Genomic DNA, 26578 nt, shown 5'->3' with positions numbered 1-26578 from the left:
CACACGGTTTCTGAATGAGAGGAAATAATTGTTCAGTTCCCATCAGGAGTCACCTGCCACTTTCCTCTACTTTCGGTGTTTAGGGAAAAGGTGCTGGGAAGACTTAACGTGTCCTGCTTAAGACTTACATGGCAGAAGTTAATGGCCTCATGATTGTTTCAATTTATCATTAACCTTAGGGAGCTCTGACAGAATTTCACATCTGCGTTTAAAAATGAAGTGATATTTTAATGAAATTTAGTATTTAGTAAGAGCTAAATTACTTACTGTTTAGTAAGAGCTAAATAACTCAAAAAGATTTGTCTCCTAATAAAAATATTTTCTGTAGCTGATCTTTAGGGTTTATATTTACCTAAAGGGCTAAGGAGCAAGTGATAGGATGTATGTAAATATCACAGGTTTCTAAGTTGCCCCATGGGTTGGATTAGAATGGATTTCTGAAAACAGGGGAAAGAAAAAAGGACACTGACTGTTGTGTTGACTGCTGATAATGGCCTTTAATGTCACCTCTGTAGCTGTCAGAGCCTGAAGACCTGAATGATCACTTTCACTCTTTGGGAAGAAATCAGGTCCTTCCTGCAAACACGTTACTGGTTCTGTGTGCTGCGATGCGCCACACCTACGATGCTCTGTGCTTTTAGCCTCTTACGCTTTCCAGGCGGCTCTCAGAACCCACACATCCTTTAACCACCCAGGAAGACGTTTCTTCCTTTCTCAGCATTCTTCAAAGACGATAAATTTAGTCGCCTAGTAATAAATAGTATCCTAGTCATTGCTGACAGTGCAGTCGGGCTCTTTCCATTCCAAATAAGGTTCTTTTTTAAGATTTTTGTTTTCTTTTGTGATAAAGGAGGGAAGTGCTGCTGACTTCTGATGTGTATCTGATAAAGAGGAACATGAGTTATGTTTACCAGGGAAGGCAGTCGAGTAGAAAAGAATAAATACACGGGGTGTCCATAAAGTCTAGAAACACCACTGCCTAATAATAATAACTGTTTCTAGACATTATGTACATTACCCTTCGCATTTGACAAGTGCTTGTATGTGTCTGAGAGGGTCATAAACGCTTGTCTTTCCACGTTTGCCAGTTCTGGTTTCTTGGTAGTTTCTGTGGACATAGACTGGAATTCTCTTGCCTTCTTGGATGGGACAAGCCTTTACTGCTTCTTTAGGCTGGAGAAGAAAGTCATGGCTCTGACGCAGCAAGCATTCCTTCCTCTGGATGCTTGAGCCAAGAAGTGGTTCACTGCACATTGATGTGCAGAGGAAGTAGCCTCCTCAGCCAGCTGGGTGGGGCCCAAGATTGGGGGCCGCCAGTGAGATTCTCTGATTGGAGGTGGTGCAGGGATGGAGATCAGAAAAGGCCATGCGTGAAGCCACAGAGGTGTAACGAAGAAACGTGTCTTCCTGCTAGTCATTTTGTATTCTTTCCGTCCATAATCCCTTCCCAGGGTTCAGCATACACAGAGTTCTCACATCCACCCCTTTGGCTCGTCAACTTACTCCTCTGCCCAGAGGGAACCAGTGTTTCCATTTCCAGTCTCTTGTATTCCTTTCAAGCAGATACTGTGTTCCCCAGAACCTACTCATACCTGTTCTTTTTTCCCACTGCTGGGCTGTGTACTTTAATTTATTGAACCAGTTATGTATTGATGGATGTTAAGTTGGTTTCACATCTTTTGCTCTTCTAATGACTTAAAATGAGTAACCTGGTTTGTGTCATCTTTCTCATATTTGAGTTTATCTGTGGAATACATTTATAGAGGGCAGTACTAGTCCATGGTTTTAGAAAAGAAGAAAGCACTTTCCTTAGCTGTTGTATTATAGACAAAAAAGGTAAAACTCCCATCACATCTGGCTTCAGAAAAATATTAAATACAAATTAGCCTAAAAACTTTGTTAAGATTTGTTATTTACTACTTAAATAACCACAGGAGTAAAGTGACAGGGCCCCCACCGCCCCCTGTTATGTCATTATCAGTAGGTTAGAAAGCACAAAACTGGGGGGAGGGTATAGCTCAGTGGTAGAGTACATGCTTAGCATACACGAGGTCCTGGGTTCAATCCCCAGTGCCTCCTCTAGAAATAAACAAACATAATTACCTCCCCCAACCAAAAAAAAAAAAAAAAAAAAAGAAAAAAGAAAAGAAAGCACAAAACCTCTACGCCAAAGACTGGTAAACCACGTTTACCTTGCCATTTCTTTTACATATTTTTTTCAATATTCTTTTTTTGGGGGAGGGTAATTATGTTTATTCATTCATTCATTCATTCATTTTAATGGAGGTACTGGGGATTGAACCCAGGACCTCATGCATGCTAAGCATGGACTCTACCACTGAGATATACACACCCCCCAACCACTCCTTTTAAATTGTTAAAATGGAATTTTGTTTTGCTACATCTTTTCAGTTTCTCTATCCCCCCTATACTTAAAAGGAAAAATTAAATCCAACTTTGCTTTACACTTTAATGTAGTAATAGCAATCTATCCTCATGATCAGAATGTGCTAAAACATTGCTTTTTGGCAGATTCTTTTATGTTCTGCGTAACTCTGTTTAACTCTACCAGGATTACGTCAGCAATTTAAATTAATCAATGCCTTCTTGCTCTTTTCCCCCCACCCCAAACTTTCGTACTGACACTCCTATCCAGCCGCACCGCACACACCCTCATGAAAATTCACAGCCAGAAGGAAGTCAATATGAGCAGCCCTGTAATTTCAGCACCAGGGCAGCCACTGAAGACGATGTGAGGCCATAAAAGCTGGTACTTGAAAAACATGGCATAGATTTTTTTGAAAGCAAGTGATAGATTTCCCTTCTAGACTTCTTCGCTGGTTCCTTAAGCTTGCGGCTCTGATTCTTGGCCAGACTCCATGCCTTATTTTCCATGTGCCCGTGGTCCCTCACCTGTGCCCTCTTCTCCAGGAAGAGATACAAGACATGGGAAGATATCCTGTTTCTTTGTCAGTCTTGTCTGTCTCGTCTCAGGGACCCAAGGGCTTAGCCCATATTGTTTTATTTCTTGAGCTCTGGTCATAAAGATAATGGCATAAATATTTTTACCAACCATTTTACCATATCCTTAGTTTAGCATGGCTAGGGGCTTGGGAGAAACCTATATTTAATCTACATGCTGTCTGCCTGGTTTTAATGTAATAACTGCCATTAGGTTTCCCCTTAGTGAAGGCCTCTTCTATGACGGACTCATTGGTAAATGTCTCTTGATTCGCACAGCAAACCTGCATGTATCCAATGTGATTTATGGGCGTCTCATGTCCTTGTTCTGTGCAAGGTAAGTTTTGTTTTAGCGGAAGACGCCTCCAGATTTCTCAGCATATGTGTTGACATTAAAACTAAACTTAAAAAAATGGCCACTGGCAAATTAGTGCATTTAATTTTGTTCACATGCCCTTTGAAAAAGGAAGGCCTCTACTTGTCAGAGCACTTCTGTGGAGCAGTCACGGAGATGATAAATACCTTGTTCTGGCAGTACATTTTTTCAAAATGCATTCACTGACTTAATCTCATTGGAAGGTATATACTGAGAAATGTCAGCCTGTTACGTTCTAACACCATCTGTGAAATTCAAACAGATTATCCTTTATTGGGAGCCTTATGATTTTTGAGCATTATCATAAGGTCTTTAATAAAATCCCTTTATTAGAGAATTTTGGCAAAGCTTTATGCAGAAAAAGACTCATATCCACGTTCAGAATTTCAATTTGTGTCCATAAAAATCTTCCATTCATATTGGAAAAAACCCGAGCATGCTTTCATGCCCAAGAATGGTGTCATTTGTTCACATGAGAGTGTTTTGACCAAAAGTCAAGAAAATCCGTTCATAGCACTCACCCTCCTCTTAGTGAGTTTCTTGGCATGAAACAAATTGATGAGCCAAGGAAAACTCAGCTTTTCTATCCAAAGACCACAAACTGTGCCAATTTCATACCTTTAGGATGGAGTGGGTGTGCTGTGACATGAGTGACACTGAGCCCCTCCCTCCCTCTTTACACCATCTCTGGAAGCCATCCAGGCCCTTTGACTCCAGCCCAAATATCCCCCAGCAAGGCCCTCCAGCATCGGGATCCATCCTAACCTTTTGATCACCTGCCTTACCTTTCAGCTCTAGCCAAAGCCGGCTTCCTTGCTGTACCTCAGCCGTGTCTCTTAAATTCCTGCCTCCTCATCTTTGCATGTTCCATTCCCCTCTCCCTTGTCGTTCCACCCAGGCATCTGTACAAATCCTGTTCACCCTTTTAGACCTCCCATCGCCCAATCACACATCATTTTCCTTGGCCACCCCAGCACGTGGTAATACCTTCCTGTTCTAAATTCCTCCAGGACTTTATTGTCAGTCTGTGTCACCTCCTCAGCTTTTTGTAGGCTTCTTTATTTGATAAACTACCTTTGCCTCATCTAGATGGTCTTCTAGATTTCTTAAGTATTTTTTATCCTGTCCTCTCTCTTGAGTAACCCACCACATGGTAAGCACTCAATAAATATGTGATTGGGTATCATTATGAGTTTGATGCTATCAGGTGCTTCAAGCTGTTTAGGAATGATGAGGCTATGAAAACACTGTACCGAAAAGGAAGAAAACAAGGTTCGGAGCCAAAGGAATGTTTCTTGATTCAGTTCCTTCCGGGCTGTCTTGCTGCAAACTTGGGAAGATGTCCATTTTAGGCATTTGGCTGTGTTCTCGGTAGGGGGGATCAGCTTGCCACCCTTCTTGGAACACTGGTTTGTATTATTGGAAGTCTTAGTCGTCACAGGAGTTGACTCATGTAATAGAACAATTGGGACAAACAAAGTGGATGGATGTGTGGGATTGCTGATAAGCAGTCTTCATTAGAGTGAAAGTTTTGGGGGGGCTAATGATGGAGTCTTGTATGTACATACACACACCCCCACACACCCACACCCACACCCACACACGGCTCCACATATTTGTGAGATGAATTGTTAAAATTCTGCAAGACAGTCACGTTTTCTTTTGTTTTGTATAGTTTTGGCTTTTCCAGCGTATCTCCTGGGGATCAACCAGGACCGGTTGAAAGAAAAGCTAACGAGCCGGCAGATGGACAGCAAGTGGGGAGGCAAGTCGGAGTCCATCCACGTGACCCTCAACGTGGAGCAGGCCTGCTACACCCGGGACGCACTGGCCAAGGCCCTGCACTCCCGGGTCTTTGATTTCTTGGTAGATGTAAGTAAACATAGGCTGATGTTGTTGATGCTTTGTATTTTAGCTTCATGAAAATAGCAAAACTGTGAAGAGCTTTGTTTTCATGTTTTGGCCTATTATAACCATCACCTGACTCCTCCCTTTTAATCCTCTCTCTTTGGGATCATTGAGTCTGACTTTTACTTCTAGAATTATCCAGCAAGACTCTAATATGAGGAACAGCTTATTGTGGACAAAATATTCAGTTAAAGCCAGGACTACAGACCAAAAAAAGAATCATGGATCTCGCTTGACTTTGAGCCTAAAGGTTCAGACTTTGTATTCATCTTCCATTGCTGTGTTACAAATTAACCCAAGACTTACTGGCTTAAAACAATTAGCATTAGTTTTTTCACAGTTGCTGTGGGTCAGGTATTTTGTGGTTCTGACTCAGGAATGAGAGTGCAGTCAAGATGCTGATTGGAATTACAAGGCTTGACTAGGTCTGGAGAATCTGGTTCCAAGATGGCGCACTCATCTGGCTGTTGGCAAGATGCCTCAGTTCCCTGCTCCATGGGCTTCTCTTTTGGGCTGCTTGAAAATCCTCACAACATGACAGTTGGTTTCCCCAGAGTGAGTGATCTAAGAAACAGAGCAAGGAAGAAGCCACAAAGCTTTTTAATGTCCTAATCTTGGACTCAGATACTGCCACTCTGTCATCTTCTGTTCATTAAAAGCAAGTCACAATGTACAGCCCACAGTTGAGGGGAGGGGAATTAGGTGCCACTTTTTTGGAGGGGAGGATATCAAAGAATTTTGGGATATATTTTTTAAACTATCATAGACTTTTTAAATGATGGCATTACCATAGAGATATTTTATATACATATGCATATAAATACATATTTATATATGTGTACCACTTATAGATTCTGAAAATTAGTCTTGCAGCAGTGTGGAACTGCCATTGACAGTCTGTGTCAATCTACATCTAAATGGTAGGATTATAATAGCAAGCATTTTTATAGCACTTACTATGTGCCAGATACTGTTCTAAGCATTTTAGAAGAAAATAACTCACTTAATTCTTACAGCAACCTTGTGACTTAGGTATTATTATCTCTATTTTACAGATAAGCTAACTGAGGCACAGAGAGGTTAAGGAACTTGCCCAAGGTCACACCAGCATTAAGTGATAAATCTAGGAATTAAATCCAGGTAATCTGGTAGTGTTCCAGCTATTGAATTCCTCGGCTTTTATATATTCAAGCCAGGAAGAACCCCAGGGGACCCTAGTCAAGAGACAACAGCCTGGCCATTAGAACCAAAAAATCTGTGTTTGAGTCCAGGCAATAACATTTATAAAGCTTAAAGTATGGTTGGGTGTGTTCGGGGGTAAGTAGGTCAGGCAGGATAGGGTCATTATTTTCTGCGCTTCTCATGGTTACTTGAAGGGTAAGGTTGCTTGGGAAGGCCAGGGTCATACAAAACAGTCATGCTTTTAACTTCTCCAGGCCTGTCATTTTACTGACAAGGGAACCTTAGGCCTGAGTATTGGTTGATTCATCCAAGCCATTAAACAAGAGTGTGGTGCCAAACTGGGACTAGAACCCACATCTCTTGTCTCTGTTCAGTGTTCCTTCCAGTGCCGGGACTTCCCACCTTATTTCTTGTCTGTCTTCCCTTAATTCTCTGTGTGGTGTAACAGGATGGATGCCCCACTGTAAGTGATGCTAATTGGAGCTGACATTTGCTAAGCACTGACTGTGTGCCAGCCACTGGGCTCAGTGCTGTGTATCATTCCCCATTGGCTCATGAAAGATGAGGGTCATTTTCTTCACCTGGAAAACACCTTCGGTACTTCTGAATTCATCCAGCTATTCGTCCCCCAGGAATTTTTCTCCTACACTCTTCCCTCCCCTGCAGCCCTCACCAACCTTCTATCATTTTCTGTTCCACTGATTACACATCTCTCCTCATAGTGGTCAAGAACACAGATTTAGGCATCAAACTACTTAAATTTAATCCCAGACCCTTCCTCTTCACCAGTGCGATCCTCTGCATTATAATGTTACCACTGTCGTTAAGAGAGTTGTAGTGAGAATTGACTGGAACAACACTTGGGAAGCCCTCAGCGAAGCCTGGCATATAAGCTACCTTTATTACCATCACTTTAACTTGTGTTACTGGTATTATTAACCATTGTTGCCTCACCCTGTCTATAAACTCCTGAGAGTAGAGACTCTCTTTTTGACATCCCCAGCATATTAGATTAGGTGACCATTAATTGACTGCAGTCATACCTCATTTTACTGCGCTTTGCAGATAGCGTATTTTTGAAGATTGAAGGTTTGTGGCAACCCTCTGTTGAGCAAGTCGGTTGGTGCCATTTTTCCCAGCAGCATTTGCTCACCAGTGTCGCATTTTGGTATTTCTCACAATATTTCAATCTTTTTCATCATTATTATATTTGTCATGGTGATCTGAGATTGATGATCTTTGGTGTTGCTATTGCAAAAAGATTACGACTCACTGATGGCTCAGGTGATGCATGGTTAGCATTTTTTGGCAATAAAGTAATTTTTAATTAAGGTAGATGCATTGTTTTCTTAGATGCAATGCTGTTGCACACTTAGTAGGCTACAGTATAGTGTGCACGTAACCTTTATATGCAGTGGGAAACCAAAAACAATTTGTGTGACTCACTTTTCTTTGATATCAGCTTTGTTGCAGTGGTCTGGAGTCGAACCCACAGTATCTCTGAAATATGCCTCTACTGAGTGGGGTCCATGGAAATAATATTTGCAGATCTTGTAATATTGATTCTTTTTGTGAAATAGGTTTTACTTCAAACATCCAAGGTGACATTTTCTTCTAATTCTCAAAGCTTCCCAAGAAAAACTAATTCTGCCAGAAATGACTGGTGTTGATCGTTAAGCAAACTTTGTTTTCCCACCGTACTGGTTTGCTTAGATTCTGGTGTTGTGCTGAGGCTTTTCTTAAGCTGCCATTTGCCTGTCTTCTTCTTGTCCCCTGTTTCCAGTAGGCGGTAGTGTCTGTTTCCCTCTCCCCCACGCATGCCCATTTTTAATATGAATGTAAGAGGAGTTAATTACCGCTGGTTGCTTTCTCCTAGTCCATCAACAAAGCGATGGAGAAGGACCATGAAGAATACAACATTGGTGTCCTAGACATCTATGGCTTTGAAATATTTCAGGTAAGACTAGTTTGCGTAACTGGAGACTGGGGAGGGTGATTCCTTTCTTCTGGCGCAAACCAAATAATTCTAGGCAATGGAAAGAAAAAAAAAAACAGAAAACATCATGCCCCATTTTTGCTTTTTTGGTTCTTCATGTACCTTTACCAAGTTAGCTTCTCCTAAATATAAACCATGCGGCTCTCTCCTGATGCCTCCAACATTTCTGTTAAGGCTTTCCACTAAATCACTCAAAAAATGACTTTAAAATGCTTTGCAGAAGTAATTACATGCAAGTAACATTCTCTCTCTCTTTTTCAGAAAAATGGCTTTGAACAGTTTTGTATCAATTTCGTTAATGAAAAGTTACAGCAGATTTTCATCGAGCTCACACTGAAGGCTGAACAGGTGAGCCGTCCGTCTTCCTTCATCTTGTTCTGTTTGTAAGTTGTTGTGTTTTAAAAGGTAGAGATCTCTCTCTTTGGTAATAGATTCAGATTTTAGTCCTGTATTAGGAAATGTGCTTAATAGAGACAGAAAAACCATATGTCATTGTGACATTTTAGTCTGAAGGATAAACACATTCTGCTACATTTTATTTCCTCTTTAAGTAAGTGATACTGTGAAATTGGGCTTATGACTAGCTGTTGTTACTACTCCCTGACTCATTGACCAAGTGGAAATGGAAACCTCGTTCCAACCGCAGTTGTCCATGGCATGTACTGTGTGTTTCAGAGGAAAACTTGGTTTTCTGAGATATGCTCTCCTCCCAGTCTTCCATAAAAAGAAATGTGTCTTCAAGTGAACTTATTTACGAAACAGAAAGAGACTCACAGGCATAGAAAACAGACTTATGGCTACCAGAAGGGAAAGAGGACAGGGGAGGGATAAATTAGGAGCTCGGCATTAGCAGATACAAACTACTATATATAAAATAAACTCCAAGGTATATAGCACAGGGAATTGTATTCAATATCCTGTAATAAACCATAATGGAAAAGAAAAGCATGAGTCTTTAATAAAGCTAGTATTTAAATTCTGACTTGAGGCAACATGTCCTGCTTACAACTATCTTCTGGAAGTCGGATGCAAGTCCTGTTTTATTCTGGTACCCATGATTTTTCTATTTCTTGGGTCGCTATAATAAGGTACCACAAACTGGGCAGCTTAAAACAATAGAAATTTTTTCTCTCACAGTTCAGAAGGCCAGAATGCAAAATCACAATGTCACTAGGTAACACTCCTTTCAAAGGCTCTAAGGGAACATCTTTCCTTGCTCCCTCCAGCTTGTGTGGCTCCGGGCGTTCCTTGTCTTGCAGCTGCGTCACTCGGGTCTCTGCTTCTGTCTTCATGTGACCTTTTTCTCTGTGTCCAAATTTCATTCTCCTTTCTCTTATAAAGATGCCAGGCATTGGATTGAGGGGTCATCTTAAATCCATGATAATTTTATTTGTGAGATTCCCAACTAATTATATCTGCAGAGATCCTATGTCTAAACCTCCCATTTTGAGGTTCCAGGTGGACATAAAATCCTGGGGGACACGTTCAACCCACTGCACATATCAAAGGCTGTTTGGGGAATGTTTAGTCATGGGGGCGTTCGTGCCCCTGCTTAGGAACCCCGGTGACCAATGGTTTTCACAGAAGCCTCTGCCCTGGAGTTGCAGCACCACCTTAGAGTAGCTGGAGCAAAACCACAAGGGAGGACATGGTAGGGATGGTGGTGGGAGAAGCTGGCAGAGGCCAGAACAGACGGGAACTTTGTAGGGCAGGGCGAAGACTTCTGATGTTTTAGTAAGTATGGTGGGAAGCCATCGGAAAATTCTGAGCCGAGAGTGACGCGATCTGATTTGTGTTTGTTTTTGACAAGGTCGCTCTGGCTCTGAAGACTTACAGGATGGAGGCTGAGTTGGCTCAGTGGTAGAGTGCATGCTTAGTATGTGTGAGGTCCTGGGTTCAATTCCCAGTACCTCCATTAACAAAAATACAATTAAAAAAAAAATAATAATGAGACCAGACTTACGGGATGGGGTGAGGCAGGGGAGGGCAAACAGGAGCGGAAGTTTCAAAACAGTTGGGAGACTACTGTTGCAGACTGGGCGAGAAATGTAGGGGTGTAGACATGACGGTAGCCGTAGAGGTGGTGACATGGCGAGAGGTGGTCAGATTCAGTGCAGATGTTGGAGAGTGACTTGCTCACCATGGTTAGCAATACGCTGAGAAGGAAAGAGGAGTCAAGGAGGATTCCTTGCTTTGTAGCTTGAATAACAAGACCAACGGGGAGACTGTTTACTAAAGAGTGAGATTAGGAGAGCAGTTGGTTGAAGACGGTGGAGGAATGAGCAGAGAGCAAGGATGCTGCTGAACGTGTTCGGTCTGAGAGGCCTGTTATACTCCCGAGTTGAGATTCCAATATATTAAATATATGTGAATCTGGAACTCTGTTGGGAGGGCTAGACTAGAGAAATACATCCACATGTCATTAGCTTATAGGTGTTATTTAAAGCCATGAAATTGAAATTACCTAGAGAGCAAGAGCTGAGAAAACAGGGCTGGAAGACTGAGCCCTGAGACTCTCCACCTTATAGAGATTTGGAAAAAAGAAAGAGCCAGCAGACCCGTGAGGAAGGAGGACAAGCGGGAGAGTGTGATGGTGTTCACCAAGTTCAATGAGCAGCTGAGCTGAAGGAGACGCCGTCTCCTTAAGTACCTGGGTGCTAATCTGTGCTTCTGTCCCGCGTTAAGTTGAAAGCGATCATTTTACAACAGGAGCTGTAGGTTAAGCCATATTAAATTGTCATGTTTATATGTATGGTAGCAATTTCATAGGGTTCAAACCCAAGATAAAAATGACCAAACAACGAAATGCTCCTTTTGTATCCCTCTTAGAAGAAATTAAAGTTGCAAGTTTTTGTTGAAGGGCTTTTATGTTTTTCTTTCCTGGTGATTTATGTGCCTCTGACATCCATCTGTGCCGAGCTCCAGCTGGCCTTTCCTGGGTAATAATGTGAATTCCAACTTTCTGTCCTGCAGGAAGAATACGTGCAAGAGGGCATACGATGGACACCCATCGAGTACTTTAATAACAAAATCGTGTGCGACCTGATCGAGAACAAAGTTGTAAGTATTGCTCTGGTGTCTCGCCACTGCTCACAGGTTTCCATTGAGTGCATTTTTGTTCTGTCTGTCAACGCATCAGAGCAGGCAAAGTGACAGCTGATTTTCAGAGTGTTTTAGCAGTTACATTAATTTTGCATATAGGTATATGTGTGAAAATAGGGTTTTATTCTTGTGGTTAAGATACACATGTATATATGGGTACAATGTCAATTTACAAATGGAAGTTGTTTCTGAGTCTTAAGAGAAAATAACTATCACTTACGTTGATGGCATAGTGTGTGAAGCCATATACAATTGGCCCTCAGTGAGGTGGGTATAGCTCAGTGGTAGAGTCCATGCTTAGCATGCATGAGGTCCTGGGTTCAATCCCCAGTACCTCCATTTAAAAAAAAATTGCCCCTTCCTTCTAGATCATTTATACAACTTCTAGGACTTTAGCCTTAGAAATAATTCAAAAGAAAATAAAGAGATATAGAAGAGATCTGTTCAGGACTGCTTTATTTTTATTTTTATTTAATAAAACCCCAAACTGGAAACAGTGAATACATCTATAGAGAATTCAATCGTTAAATACATTAAGTACACGGTAACATACGAGAGTAGGGAAATACGGCCATTAAAATAATAAGTATAAAGACAACGTAGAGTAGGAGGAGTTTTTGTAGCATAGTGCTATGCAGGATAAAGGCATACTTGATAAAATGTGTCCATTATGTAACTGTATTGACCATGTCTGTATAGGTAACAGGCTGAAAGCAAACGTTAAGAACTAGATTAGGGTCAAAGGAAAATGTTTTTATTTTTCTTTGGGGGTTTTGTAAATCAACTTAGTTTGAATAGGAGTGAGCAGATAATGATCTGTGTATGGCTTTGAATAGAGCTTCGGGGAGTTAAACTTTTTTTTTTTTAATGGATTTTCCTCCATCCTTGGATGTAAATGGTGACTCCCATTTGAGATTGTTAATTGCATGCTTCCTCAAAAAGAAAGACTGACTTTCAGGATAGAATCATAAATCTAGGGAGCTGTTTCCTTGCTTCTGGGAAGTCCTGATAAACGCTGTGTATTTTAGAGCAGTCACTGAATTGGGGCTTTGCTTTCTCGGTCCCACCAGAACCCTCCTGGGATCATGAGCATCCTGGATGACGTGTGTGCCACGATGCACGCGGTGGGTGAGGGCGCGGATCAGACGCTGCTCCAGAAACTTCAGATGCAGATCGGGAGTCATGAGCACTTCAACAGCTGGAACCAAGGCTTCATTATTCACCATTATGCTGGGAAGGTATGGCCAGGGAGCAGGGCTTCAACAGGACAGCGGAAGTTATCCTTTCCGATGTCTACCCATGTTAAGCCTTTGGGTCTGTAATCTGTCTTCTCATGAGGCAACTGGAAATAATGTCCATATAGTTCTGTCTGCTTCCTTGTGTTTTATTCATCCATCACTCATTCAACAACGAGGGATCTATGAAATATTTGGAGAGACAAAGAAAAGATAGTATACACCACTGTGTATTTTTTTTTACTATGACTCACCCTTTAAATAACATAGGCATGAATCATGAATATAATAATAGCATGAGTCAGCATATATTAACTGCTGAAGGAATGGGTTTTTGTCTTTCCTCTTTTGCAATCACAAGCCTGCATTCTGTCCTTGTCCGTACTCCCTGGGAGTGTACATAAGGACCAGAGTCTCACTTTGGTGTTTGTTCTCATAAAATGCGTGAGTCATGGGTGCTACTGGATACTAAGCTTTGAGTGGGTGCTGGCGATACAAAGATAAGTAAGCTGAGGTCATGATACTTGGGGACTTTCCTATTTGGAAATCTATTGGTCTCACCCTTCATCCCAACTAATTTCTTGTTAACCAAGGGTCCCTGAGCATGAGGCTTTGGCTGAATTGATCCAACTCTGACACCATTTGTAGGAGAAATTCAAAAGCCTCAGATGACATGGCCCGTTGCAATGGGTTAATGAGCATGGAGAGTTTTATTTTATTCCATCTTAGCTAAAATTTAGGGAGAATGAAGTGTATTTAGACATTCCTATAGATGCACTGAAGAAGGGGTATGTAATCATGAGAGCTGGGGATGGATAATTTGGGTGGTGTCCACAGCCAAGTCCATTCATCAGCGTCCCCAGGCCGTCACGACCTAAGTCATCTAATCAGGCAAGGTAAACAAGCACAGCCTTCATGTGACAGATCAGGATGAAATCCCACTTGTTACGTCCGGAAACATACACATTCTCTTGAGGATGGCCATGCCGACTTGGCTTTATTGTTCAGTGAAATTCTTAAAGGATAAAATTAGACTTCTTTCCATTCCTGTCCAGGTATCCTATGACATGGATGGCTTTTGTGAAAGGAACCGTGATGTGCTTTTCATGGATCTGATCGAGCTTATGCAGAGCAGTGAGCTGTAAGTGTGTTTGCCTTATCGGACCTGGGCTGTGGGCTTGAGCGGACTGTTGATATTAAAACAAACGTACGACGTTTAAACAGTCAGCGTTTTGTTTCCTTGTGCTGTTGGGTCTGAGTCACCATTAGACCATTTGGCTTCTTCTCAAAATAAATTTTTTTTTCCAATCTTACCTTTCCCTTTACCCCTAACTTTCCCACCCCACATTCTCAGTGCTGTCTGCATGCCCTTCGGGGCCCAGCCAGCTTCATCATTTTCAATGGTATTATCAGGGAGAAGTGACCATCCTTGGGTTGGGTTGGGGTGGCCATGAGACCAGCTGAGAGTGGGACAGTCTGGATCTGTGACACTTTGCCTTGGAACATCATCCCAGGAATTCTCCGTGGTCACTCAGTTTTTAATAACGCTAAGGGCTTAGCGGCACCCAGGTTAATCTGAGCTGCGAAAGCACTTGGGAAATGGCTCAAGAAATTGGGGAGGAGTGCACAGAGATCCATCTTAATTCCTGAGACCCTGACTGAGCTATAGGCATCGAAGCAGTGGGTGCATCCACCTAGCGAGCTGCTGGGGCTCTCAGGACCAGCTCTGCCATGTCCTTTCCTTCTGTCTTTCCTGCCAAGGTGCCCACGGCCCTGGGTAGTGGATGTGAGACGTCATTTACATGACCAGGCTTGTGCATGCCATGCAAGTGCAGTATTGCACAGTCTGCCAGATCTCACAAGCTTTAGAGCTGCCTCCAAGTCATAGTTGCCCTTTCAGTCTGTTGCTTCAACTATCCTAATTAATATCAAGGTTAGTCAACAGCTGCAAGCCTGATAATGTTCTGGGAAGGACCTGACTTCAATGAAAACAAAGCCGAGTTTCCTTTTCAGTCCGTGGTTCGAAGTTCTGCTGCACTGAACTCTCTTCCCCTCCTGCCTGCCTCCCCCTCCTCCCCAGCCCCGATCTCCCCACGCCTGAACTTCCTTGGCACTCACACCCCTCACTTCGGAGATTCTGAATTTCTCTCCATTTGGAACATAAAATCTATTTCCTCTTCTCTTAAAAGGTCTGGTAAGTCCTGGCTTATGGGGTTTATGACAGACAGGTACAGACATGCTTTCAGAGATTTTTTTTTTTAAATTATTAAACTTACTGTCAAGTTCAAGAGCTATTGATGCTTCCATGTAACACTCCTGTCTTATAGACATAGTCTGTCGTTCAGTAAACACAACTTGCTGCGAATATCTATAGTTGTGTCTGGGTAGGTTAAACGTTGATGCCTGGGGAGACTTTCTAGAAAATTCATGATGCCCCATAAGGCATTTAGGAGGAATTTAATTTGAGTGGCAATAGCTGATTTACATGGATCACTTCATTTGTTCATTCAGTCAGGAGATATTTATTGAGCACCTACTGTGTACCCAGCTCTGTTCCAGACACCAGGGGCACCAAGGTGATGAAGCCCTTGTCCCTGCTCTGCGTCCTTTGAGGCAGGCATGTAAACAGATGCAGCTCAGTTAGAAATACTAATGAAAATAGATTGGGCAGGCGAAGCATTAGAGGATTGGCTCCAGTTAAAGGTGCTCGTGCTCAAAAGCATACTTTGTCAAGGGTTTTTGCTTGAGGGAGGGGAGGGTGGAAACAGTGCCCTATTGACATGCAGTGGGCAAAGGCCACCGATGCTGTGAAACATCCCGTAGTGTGTAGAACAGCACCCCTACCCCAGCACGGAATTATCCAAGCTCAAACTGCAGATATCAGTAGCACCAAGGTTGAGAAACCCTGGTTTAGAGCAAAGCAGAGTCAGCATTGGATCTGGCCAAACTGTACAAATCCCTGAGCTCTGGTCTGAACTCAGCAAACCCATGCTGACCTCCTTCTGTGGTGTCCTGTTGCCAGGGTGTACCTCAATTCCAATGGGTGGGGGAATTCAAAAGGCAGTTTTAAATTTTATTTTTCAGGCTTAGACTCCAAGATGTTTCTATCTCAGAATTATTTCTCTATGGTTCTTTTGTCCATTGCTTTTTCTCCTGGGTCGCATCTTGATGGCTTGTGCTCTGAGTCACATGGCCAAGGCTCTGTGTTTTTCTGGACAGCTCTCCTCCCCATCCTCTATGGAAGCAGGCTCTCCAGCCCCCAAGGTACTTCCTGATTGCTAATCCATTCTCCTTCTCCTCTTCCAGACCTTTCATAAAGTCTTTATTTCCGGAAAATCTGCAAGCTGAAAAGAAAGGGCGCCCAACTACTGCTGGAAGCAAAATTAAGGTTTGTTCTATTTTGGGAAGTTAATAGATTCCAAAAGAGGTAGGGTTTTTTAGGAGTCAGGAACTACACCCCTGGGCCAGGATGAGGTCAGTGGAATTGGTTATAGAAGATAGCCAGAAGTAATGGCGCTGTTTGAGGAAAGGGTTACAGGATGCAAGCTGAATTTGTCTTGGCTGTCCTGAAACCCCAAATGGATATTAAGTACCTCAGAGCTTAATAGTCAGCAGATGATAGTCAGCTACTTTCTAAGCGGAAATGGCTTTACACTGACTCTAGGAGAATTCACATTAAACTATCACAGAAATTTTATGATTGAGAGCCACATTTTGGACTTTGATGATGGTTTTAGAGACCAGACCTCAAAACTTGCCAATTACAGAACTTTACGTACCTGAAATTCTACTGAGTCTTTTTAAATTGAAGTATAGTCAGTGACAGTGTGTCAATTTCTGGGGTACAGCATGACGTCCCAGCTACCAGGTCTTACAAGGGCAGTTTTTGCACCTTCCTTACTGGATCTCGCAGGCCCCTCTTTTCTGTGAATTATAGGCACCTTGGCCCCAAAGTCAGAGGAATTCTTGATCATTCTTGGGAGCCTCTTGTGGAGAGTGTGTTGTGTTAACGGAGGTGTTGTGTGATGAAACTGATGGTTCCTAATCGTACTCTGAATTTAGAGGTTGTGTGAAGCATACTTAATCATGTAACTCTTTGAAAACCAGTCACTAAACTTTTTCTTTTTTTAATTATACCAGTCAAAAACAGTTTTTTGTAGGGAGGTTCCTTAAAAAACTAAAAAGAGACTTAACCGTATGATCCGGCAATCCCACTCCCAGACATATATCTGGAGAAAACTAATTCAAAAATACACACGCATCCCAATGTTCTTAGCAGCACTATTCACAATAGCCAAGACATGGAAGCAACCTATATGTCTATCAACAGATGACTGGATAAAGAAAATACACACACACACACACACACACACACACACACACACAATGGAATACTACTCAGCCATAAAAAGGAATGAAATAATGTCATTTGCAGCAACACAGATGGACAGAGAGATTATCATACGAAGTGAAGTAAGGCAGTCAGAAAATAACAGACATCATGTGATATCACTTATATGTGGAATCTAAAAAAATAACACACACTTATTTACAAAATGGAAAGAGACTCATAGACATAGAAAACAAAATTATGGTTACCAGAGGGGAAAGGAGGGCAGGAGGGATAAATTAGGAGTTTGGGATTGACAGATACAAACTACTATGTACAGAACAGATAAACAACAAGGCCCTACTGTACAGCACAGGGAACTATATTCAATGGCTTGTAGTAACCTGTAGTGAAAAAGAATATATATATATATATATATATATATATATATATATATATATATATATATATATGTAAAAATATGTATATGTATAACTGAATAACTATTCTGTACATCAGAAACTAATACAACATAGTAAATCAAGAAAAATTTTTTTTAAATAAAGAGAACAGTGTTTTAAAGAGTCACATCAATTAAATACCACCCCATCTTTATAACCAATAGGACCATTCAGTGATTAGCAGTAGCCTTCTTGAATCACCTGTGCTCACATCCCTCGCTGTGTGGTCGTCAGCAAGTTACCCAAGCTCCCAGTGCCTCTTTTGCTTTCTCTGTGAGATGGAGATTTGGGCACCTGTCTCAGGCGGGTCCTGTGATGGTTAAATTCCACAATCCATCTGAGGCATTTAGCACACAGCGTGAAACATACTAAACACAAAACGTGTGTGCTCTCCTGTTACATTCTGCTCCTCCGCCCTCCCCTTTCTGCCATGCTTGTTCATCTCTGCTTAATTGCCAGTGGACACTTGTATGTGCATCTGCTGACCCCCCGCCGGACTGTCTATTCCCCTCATCTGGCTCTGTGTGACCAATCCTGCGTGTCCTTCTCCCAGTGCCCTCACGGATGACCCCAGCCTCATGGACACCGTGGTGGTTCTTGTCGGTTGGGTTCGCTGGCTGTTTCTTGTCTGAGTGTTTCCTGTGTGTCCCGAGCCTTGAGGGTGTGAACACTGCATGCGATAAAGGAGACGATCACAGCCGTGAGGGGGTTCCCGCCAGGAAGAGCCTCGGGTTTTGTGGAGGGAGGGTGTCAGGTGCAGGCTGGGTGTTGAGCTAGAGGGTAGAGTCCTCTGGGATTAGGGACAATCATCTTCAAAGAAGTGGAGACATTTAGTAGCCCGAGGCGGTGTATGGATTGAGTTCACGGGGGCAGAGAGGAGATGCAGGTCTCACGAGGCCCCAGGTACCGATGTCTGGGCGAAGCTCTGACTCACGCCTTCACTTCCAGGTCCTGGATAAGAATTAGCTCTGGGCTGGAAAACCCAGTCACAAGACCGTCACATTCACATCTGAGGGGCCCGGATCGTCCAGGTTGCAGTGACTCACTTTCCAGTGGTCTGGGTTCCCAGTTCAGCCTATTCCCTGTTAAAAGGAGGGTGGTGGTAGGAGCATTTTTCTCCTCCTTGGAAGACTTGACCCCTTTCCCTCGTTCATAGACCTGTCTAGTGGGATGCTCAAGATTGCCCCTTTCCCGGTGTGCTCAGGATGTCCAGGATTGCTCTCGTCTGTGGAGGTCAGCCTGAAGTCAGCCAGGTCGTCTGGGGAGCCTGCACTGCGCATGGTCTCACCTCCGGTGGTTCCCTCCTTGGTGAACTGCGTGGCCTCTGTCTCTCTGACCGTCTGCCTCTGTGTGGGAATGAGATTCTCCCTGTTTTCCTGTCTCCTGAGACACCTCTTAGAGATGCTCCGCCATGTTCCAATCTCTTAGACCTTTCACGTGCACAGGGTTTTGCAGGCACTGAGTATCATCTTAATGATATCCCTGAGGTGTAAGCGTTTTCAGGGATACTGAGTTCCTTGGAAAAAAATTAAATTTATGTTCAAGGTGGTTTTAGTGTTGGGTATTTTATTGTATTCTAATTCTTTAAAATTGAAAACTGTTCTGTAGGATTTAATTAATGGAATATTTATTTGGTGAGAACTCCCGCTATCATTGTTTATAAAAAAGAGTATTCTATATTTAATTACACGTGATTTTTGAGGCTTTATTAAATTCTACATTGTGTGGCTCAAGGGCACCAGTTTTGAAATTAGAGAGATGGAATGGAGCTCAGAGCTGGCAGGTGGTCTGGGCTGCAGCTCTATCCAAGTGAGACTGGGCCTCTGAAGGAGCAGATGTGACCGGAGATGCAAGCACCATGAGGTGATTGGACTGGTCGACATTTAACATCTGTTCCAGCCTTCAGATGAAGGTACTAGAGGTCTTCTCGCTCAACCAATTTAGTTTACAGATGGGGAGATTGAGGCCCAAAGAAATCTAGTGATTTGTCACATAGCTTGCAAAGAGCAGAGCCACGACTCCAGTTCCGACTTGTCAGCCGTCTATGTGAAGGGTAGGACAAGGAGCTGGCACCCTAAGCCTCTTCTCACCTTCCATCTGTCTGCATATTTTGTGTCCCGCTTCTGTTGGGCAAGTGCCCCCGGTAGCTTTCCATCCTGACTCGCAGGCTCTTCTTGTCTCGAGTCAGGGTGAATCCATGCTGCTGCTTCCAGCCACCTCAGGGGGCATCTAAAGTTGACCCAGAGCTAAATACAGGGTAATTTTGATGGTTAAGATATATCCCTATTGGCTCAAACTAATTATCCCACAACCTGAAGGCTTTCTCATCCTAGCTCACCCAGTTAATTCCTTCTTCTACCACACTAAATTATTCTATGTCTTCCTTGGGAAGCAGGTTAACATTATGGTTAAGGAAAAGATTTGGTAGCTCACAGACTTGGGTTCAGACCTTACCTTCGTTGCTTACTAATTATATCATCTTGAGCAATACTTTATTTCTTTAAGGCCCTGTTGTCTTGTCTAGATAAAGGGGGAATAATAATGACAGTGGCTGCCTCTTACAACTGTGAGGCATAAATGAGAAAGTCCAGGTGTCTAGGCCAGTATGCATATCCAGTAAATGTGACCCATTGCTATTTTGAGCTAGAGACGGCTATGTCCAGGGGCACATCAACTTAAGTCGCCCTTGCCCCTGTGTTTTCTCATGCTAATTTGAAAAGGTTTGCTCTTAAATGCTTAGGATGAGGGTCTTCCAAGCTATTCTTAAAAATTTTTAAATGAAAGTTAAGAGTTTGGGGACTTAAAGATTTGTGAGAACCAGTCCCTCCTCAGCTTCATCTTAGTCATTGCAAAAATCATTACATTTGTTCTCAAGCACAATCTCTCATCAACAAAGGGTCAATTTACTTTGTTATGGTAGAGCTTTGCTTTGATCGTACATCCTCTGCAGCTTCGCCCTCAATTCCAAGCCTTGCAAGGAAGTCTATATTCTGCACATCTAAACAGAGAACGTAATTCACCAGTGAGCATCTTGCTTTGAACATACGCAAGAGTTTTTCTCAAGGGTTTCAGATTTCCCAAACCCATGAAAACAGAAAAGCCCTAATTGGAACTGTAGGCAGATCCTTTCTGCTGACTTTGTAATGGTTTTCTGGCTTCGGAGATCCCTTTCCTCTATTTTCTTTTAGAGGTTTTCTCTCTTCGTGCTGATTTGCTTGGAAGGAGAGTTTGCACACGCGTGTGCCCCATTCTTGGATACGCAGGCGTGCTCAGCTGTGTGGTGGTGGGAATGCTGACGTGGGCTTTGCTCCTGTTCCTTCAAACAACAGTTGAGTTACTAATGATATGAAATAGATCATAAACAATTTCAGCTTTATTTATGTGGCTTTTTCTGCTTGGACTCAGTTGCGTTTTGGGTACCCAGTGCACAGGTCCTAGGAGATGATTTTATGTTGAATATTTTAGCTTTGTGAAGAAGTAAGTTTCCTGCCACAGTGAAAGGGCTTTGAGTCAGCAAGTTTGTAAAAGGACTTGTGAAGGAAGAAGGTGAATGAAGTGGTGTATAATAAGTTGATGACTCCTGAGTTTTTATGTATCTCCGCCGTTTAGTTATGAATTTCTATCAATTTAATAAGGTGATTCTTCATTGGTTGGATTGCCTAGAAAGAGTACAGGGGAATTTTGACTGTAAATAATTTGTGCACCTCCCTTCTCCCCAAAATTTGTGAGAAAAATGTATTTGCAAAGGCCCTCCATCAATATAAAATTAACTAAATTTGTTAATAACTGGCCTGTTTCCTTGTTTCTCATGAAAAGCATCGTATGTGAGGATTTACTCTGGTTTTTCTTTTTCTGTTTGTTGTTTGTTTTTTGCTTTATTTTATTAACTATACTAAAAAGGCCTCGTTATTTTAAAAAAATCTTAATTTCAAACTCACTTATGAGTGTGAAAATAAAAGACAGTCGAGCTTTCAGATAGTGTCATAGATCTGAGTTAAGCCAAGTGAACAAATTGTCCCCAAGATGAATTTCTAGCTGTACGTTTGCACACTCGAGTTTCCCAGGTCTCCTTTGAAAGCTGCTCTGCTTTAGAGCAAGTTCCGTGTTTCAAAATGATGCTCTTGTTCCTTTCTAGAAACAAGCCAATGACCTCGTGAGCACCCTGATGAAATGTACACCTCACTACATCCGCTGCATAAAACCCAACGAAACCAAGAAGCCCAAAGACTGGGAGGAAAGCAGGTATGGCGAAGACGCAGGCGGGCGGGCGAGGCCAGCGCGTGGCCCCAGCGCCTTTCTCCTCTGCTCCAGCTGGGCCTAAGGCAGGAGCAGTTTAAATTTGCCTTCAGATGTGTTTCATGCTTTTGTGTCTTAACTTTTTCAGGAAGACGCCTATATATATTTTTTCCTCCTCTTTGTTTTTTCCTAAAATGTTAGCGGTGCCATTCAGTTCAGAATTAGCCATTTATAATGTTGATCTTGGCTAATCTGGAAGCAGATGGGGAAAGAAAGGAAACCTGAATACCGCAGAGTCAGGATGGTTTTTGAATTAGTTCGAGGCTCTGTGTAGACATCCTTAGTGCACTCAGCTTCTCATCAGCCCCCATGGGATGTGGCCTAGAATGCTTCACTCAGGGCTCAGAGTCAAGATGGGAACTGCTGGTTAAAACCCATCTGTCATTTAGTTGCTCGTGTGGGTACAGGGGCTGTTGGTTCTGTAATCCTCTGAGGACTGTGCTGGTGAGCAGAGTTCTCTCTAGGAGGGAACAAGCCAGAGGGAGCCGTGTGGTACATACATAAGCATACAGTGAGCCCTCCCTCCCTGGCTTCTGAGGAACCCTGCATCACTGTTCGCCCTACCGCTGGCATTCAGGGGTGTGTCCTCTGCAGTATGGAATGGAATGAGTAGGAAAATGTTAAGATGTTGACTACACGATATAGTTTTTGTATCCAGCTGGGGAAACCCTGCCATCCCTGGGAACATGGGAAGCAGAGCTGGAGAGAGACCTTGTGGGTGACTCAACTAGAGAGAGGAGCCCTGCCACTGTCACCAGATAATCAGGTCCCAGCACATGGGCATACTGGAATGACTGTCTTTCTTCCTTTTCTCTCTTGGAGAAAAGTAGACTCTTCTAAGTATGAAGTGACTTGATCAAGGTTAAACTCCAGTGGGAAGACCAGGGTTGAAATAGCTGCTCATTACCCGCTCTGAGAGACAAGGATGGGTCCATTTCCCATCCTACCAGCAAGACCTTTCTAACCCATGACGGGCAGATAATGCTCGATCCTTTACAAGGAGGAAAAGAGAAACGGTAAGGTGAGTGCTCGAGCTCGAGCATTCGCTGTTGGCAAGTCCTCCTTTTTATTTTCACACTTTATGGTGCAGACTAAGTCTGTTTTCTCACCGTGAAGTGCTGCTCTGGGGTGTAGCATCCTTCCATTGGGTCAGCACACCACACGGTGCTCTGAATAGTCTCATCCAGACATGCATGTTCCTGAAGCATCTTTTCTATTGAATTGCTGAAAATTTTCAGTGTGAGGTAATCTAAGGTTCCTTGTGCAATATTATTATCCCCTGATGATATTCAGGCTCTGATGAGGAACCCGCTCCTCCGAGGTCATCAGCCCACCTTTGGATGCTTCCTGCCATTAGCAGGACCCTCAGAATCGGCCATAAGCATGATTCTGAGGACTTCCCATGTGACAGCTCTCATGTTCAAGGCAGTCACCACCTTTCCCTGCGAACCTTCTCTTCCTCGGGCTCCTTGCTCTCACTTCCTCCAGCCGTTCCTCTGAAGAAGCTGGACGTGGAATCCGACCCATCTTGGTCGTTCCCCTGAATGTGCTTAATGTGCCCTCTGCTCTTCTGAAATGTATCGCTCACTCTCTCCTTTGATGTCAAGAGGGTAGCAGATAGAAAACATCTGAGGTTTTTTGCCTTCCTACACTAGTTCTCAGACTTGAACATGTATTATAATATCCACTGGAAGGCTTATTACTGGTCCCCATGCCCAGAGTTTCTGAGTCCGTGGGCCTGGAGTCAGGGCTCAGGGATGTACAGTCTTAAGAAGCTCTCAGGTGATGCTAGTGATGATGGTCTGGGCCTCGTACTTGGAGAACAGCTGATCTGGAGCAAAGGGCTGGACTGGGGGTTGGAAGAACTGCATCCTGTGCTGGCCTGTCCCTGACCACTTTGAGTGAGATGCTTAATCTCCTCAGTCCTCAGTTTTTTTCTCTTTAAGCTAGGAGGGTCAGTCCAGAGTGGGACTCCTTCAGTTTGACAGAATGAACTCTCCCGGATCTGCTCCCCCGCGTCTGTCAGCCTGCCTCTGCCTGTGTCTACGTCACTCCCATCCTCACGCCTCACACGCCACCCCCACACCTCGTGCGTGTCTACACACAGGGGGGGCTTCAGGACGGCAGAACAGAAGGGTGCGGAGCTCACCCTCTCCCACAAATGCATCCACGTGTGAAACAGTTTTCACAGAATACCTACTGAACTCGGCAGAAGATCTCATACATTTGAAGCTACAAGGAAGGTCACTACTTAACCTGGTAGGATGGGAGGGAAGAAAAAGAATCGGGAGGAGACCTGCAGCTTGGGGATGCAGCACCCTGGAAAGCCCCTTCAACAGTGGGGAGATCAGCTGAGACAGGGAGCTTCAGAGGCTCGGAGGAGAGTGTAGCAGCCGCTTTGTGGCAGACACAACAGAGAGAGACCGGCGCAGAGGGTCCGTGCAGTGCCCAGTTCGAGATGCAAGCCTGCTCTGCATGCCCGGACTGGGTGCTGAAGCTCTCAGTCGTCAGAGGACAGACCTGGGGAGAGGGCTGGGGTTGGCTGCTCCAAGACAACCTGCAGGGACTGGAGTGGGCTACAGGCTGAAGCTGGGATTGTATGCAGGATGGAGCTTGGTAGGTCCACCATAGGAGCCCCGTTGTTAACGTGCTCTCACGAAGGGAGGGACAGGACACCCTCATAGCTGTCTCCTCGGCTTGCTCTGGAAGGGCGCAATTGCCAGCAGGTTACCCCCAGGCAGAGGTGGGGCTGAATCCTGAGCCCCTTTCAGTCCTGCCCCAAGCAGCTTTGTCAGATTTACACTACTGGTGCCTTTGCAAAGTCAGTGCCTGCAGGCCATCTGAGCAGAATGCTGGTGTGCAGAGGCGGGGCTGGGGCCTGGGGGGACCCTGTAGCCCACGGGGGATCCAGGTACACGACCACGCGTGACTACCGTGGTCTACGTCAGGTCATGGGGCCAGACTTCAGCGCATTTGCCCTGGTGGCTGTGTGAGCATAGCGCCCAAGGGACACCTGGGCAGACTGCAGGCACTCCCACGCTGGGGCGGGGCCGAGGGTGGCGCCATCAGCACTTGGAGCCCACACAGCGCATGGCAGGCGACACCACGGAGGGCACTTCCCAGTGGGCAGCTCATGCAGAGGAATGCTCAGTGGTCCTTCTCCCAGCAGAAGTGCTCCCGTCCCACCTACCACACACCGCAGCTCAGAAACAGATCTGGGGGCTTCTATTCCAACAGCTGGGGAACAGACATGGCCCCGGACACGGCTGTGATAACCACAGAACAAAGAGGACGCCCCCCGCTCAACCTCCAGAGCAGGCTCTGCTCACCGCGCCACCAACCACATCCCCATCAAGGGGGATGCCAGCACACAGGGAGGAAAGACGTGGCCGCCATCCACACTAAAAACAGTCCTTGCAACAAAAATATTATATGCACACAGGCTACACAAGCATGCTCCCTTATAAAAACAGCCCTTCAAGACCACAGTAGATAACTGTTACTCCTCAATTCACAAAGTCAGAGAAATAGAAGTAAAATGAAGAAGCAGAGACACCACTCCCAATTAAAAGAACAGGAAAAGTCCCCTGAAAGAATGAACAAAGAAATAGACCTGGACAGTCTAGCAGAACTTGAGTTCAAAAAGGAGATAATTAAAATGCTGAAGGGATTAAGAGAGGCTACTGATAGGAGGGCAGATCACTGTAAAAGGGAACTAGAAACTATAAAGAGGAGCCAATTAAAATCAGAAAACTCAATCTCAGAGATGAAAGCTGAGCTAAGGGCAATAAATAGCAGACTAAATAATGCAGAAGAACGAATACGTGATCTGGAAGACAGAATGATGGAAGTCATCCAGTCAGAACAGCAGGCAGAAAAGCAAATGGGAAAAAGAAATGAAAGCAAGACAAGAGACTTATGGGTTAATATAAAACTCATGGCAATCTGTGTAGAGTAGGGGCCCCAGAAGGAGAAGAAAAAGAAAAGGGGATCAAAAACGTATTTAAAGAAATTATGGGTGAAACGTTCAGACACAGTAGAAGGGTGGTGTCAGAGGCAACCTCAGAAATCAAGTGTGAGTCTTGGAAGCAGAGGTATTGCTAAGGGGTGCTTCAGCCCGCCCTTCCCCCTACTGCAACCTCTATCCAGTTTCCCTTCCCAGCAAACAGAGTCATGAATGAAAACACCTTTTCTCCCTCCAAATGCAGTACTTCCCTGGCACCGTCTCCCCTACCCACATAGACAGCTCTGCGGAAAACCACTCTAATGGAGAACTCTTGAAAAAGCTACTGGTTGGAAATTCTTCAACCCTGATGCTACCTTCTCGTAAAATCCAAATTGATTCGTTGGAATATCAGAAAACGGAGAGACTAAGATAGTGGTGCATTTACTCAGCCAATTTTCATTGAATTTCCCCCATGATGGTTGGTTTGTGTTTTTGTTTTTTTTTTTTTTAAATAATCATATCCCTTATTTGAATTGCAGTAAGAACTTCCTAACATACATTCCTGTAAACTGGTTTTGCAAAGTCTAAGGTATTCGTTGGTCAAGTGTTGATTTCTGTTTCCAGTAGGATGGCTTCCTGGGATCTGTCCCCTCATCCCGTTCAGGTTTACTGTGTGACAGATTGTCTCACTTCATCCCGGAGTGTGCAGCCTGGGGGTCCAGGAAAGGACAGTGTGCTTTGTTAGCGGGGATTACATGGTCAGTTGAAGTTCTTGGAGGACAGGG

The 26578-nt window shown here is 43.8% G+C and overlaps 1 protein-coding gene across 1 annotated transcript in view; it reads left to right on the top strand.

The window, feature by feature from the left end:
- The window catches only part of MYO1E (myosin IE), a 190495-nt gene that overhangs the window by 114964 nt on the left and 48953 nt on the right, over positions 1-26578 (top strand). The window contains exons 10-17 of the mRNA XM_074366210.1: positions 5013-5209; positions 8304-8384; positions 8685-8771; positions 11397-11483; positions 12596-12763; positions 13816-13901; positions 16067-16148; positions 21687-21793. Of these exons, the coding sequence (XP_074222311.1) occupies positions 5013-5209; positions 8304-8384; positions 8685-8771; positions 11397-11483; positions 12596-12763; positions 13816-13901; positions 16067-16148; positions 21687-21793 (895 nt within the window). The remainder of the gene's footprint in view (positions 1-5012; positions 5210-8303; positions 8385-8684; positions 8772-11396; positions 11484-12595; positions 12764-13815; positions 13902-16066; positions 16149-21686; positions 21794-26578) is intronic.

The sequence above is a fragment of the Camelus bactrianus genome, chromosome 6 (genome assembly GCF_048773025.1).
Source record: "Camelus bactrianus isolate YW-2024 breed Bactrian camel chromosome 6, ASM4877302v1, whole genome shotgun sequence".
NCBI classification, from domain to species: domain Eukaryota; kingdom Metazoa; phylum Chordata; class Mammalia; order Artiodactyla; family Camelidae; genus Camelus; species Camelus bactrianus.
This window is presented reverse-complemented; position numbering and strand designations above follow the sequence as displayed.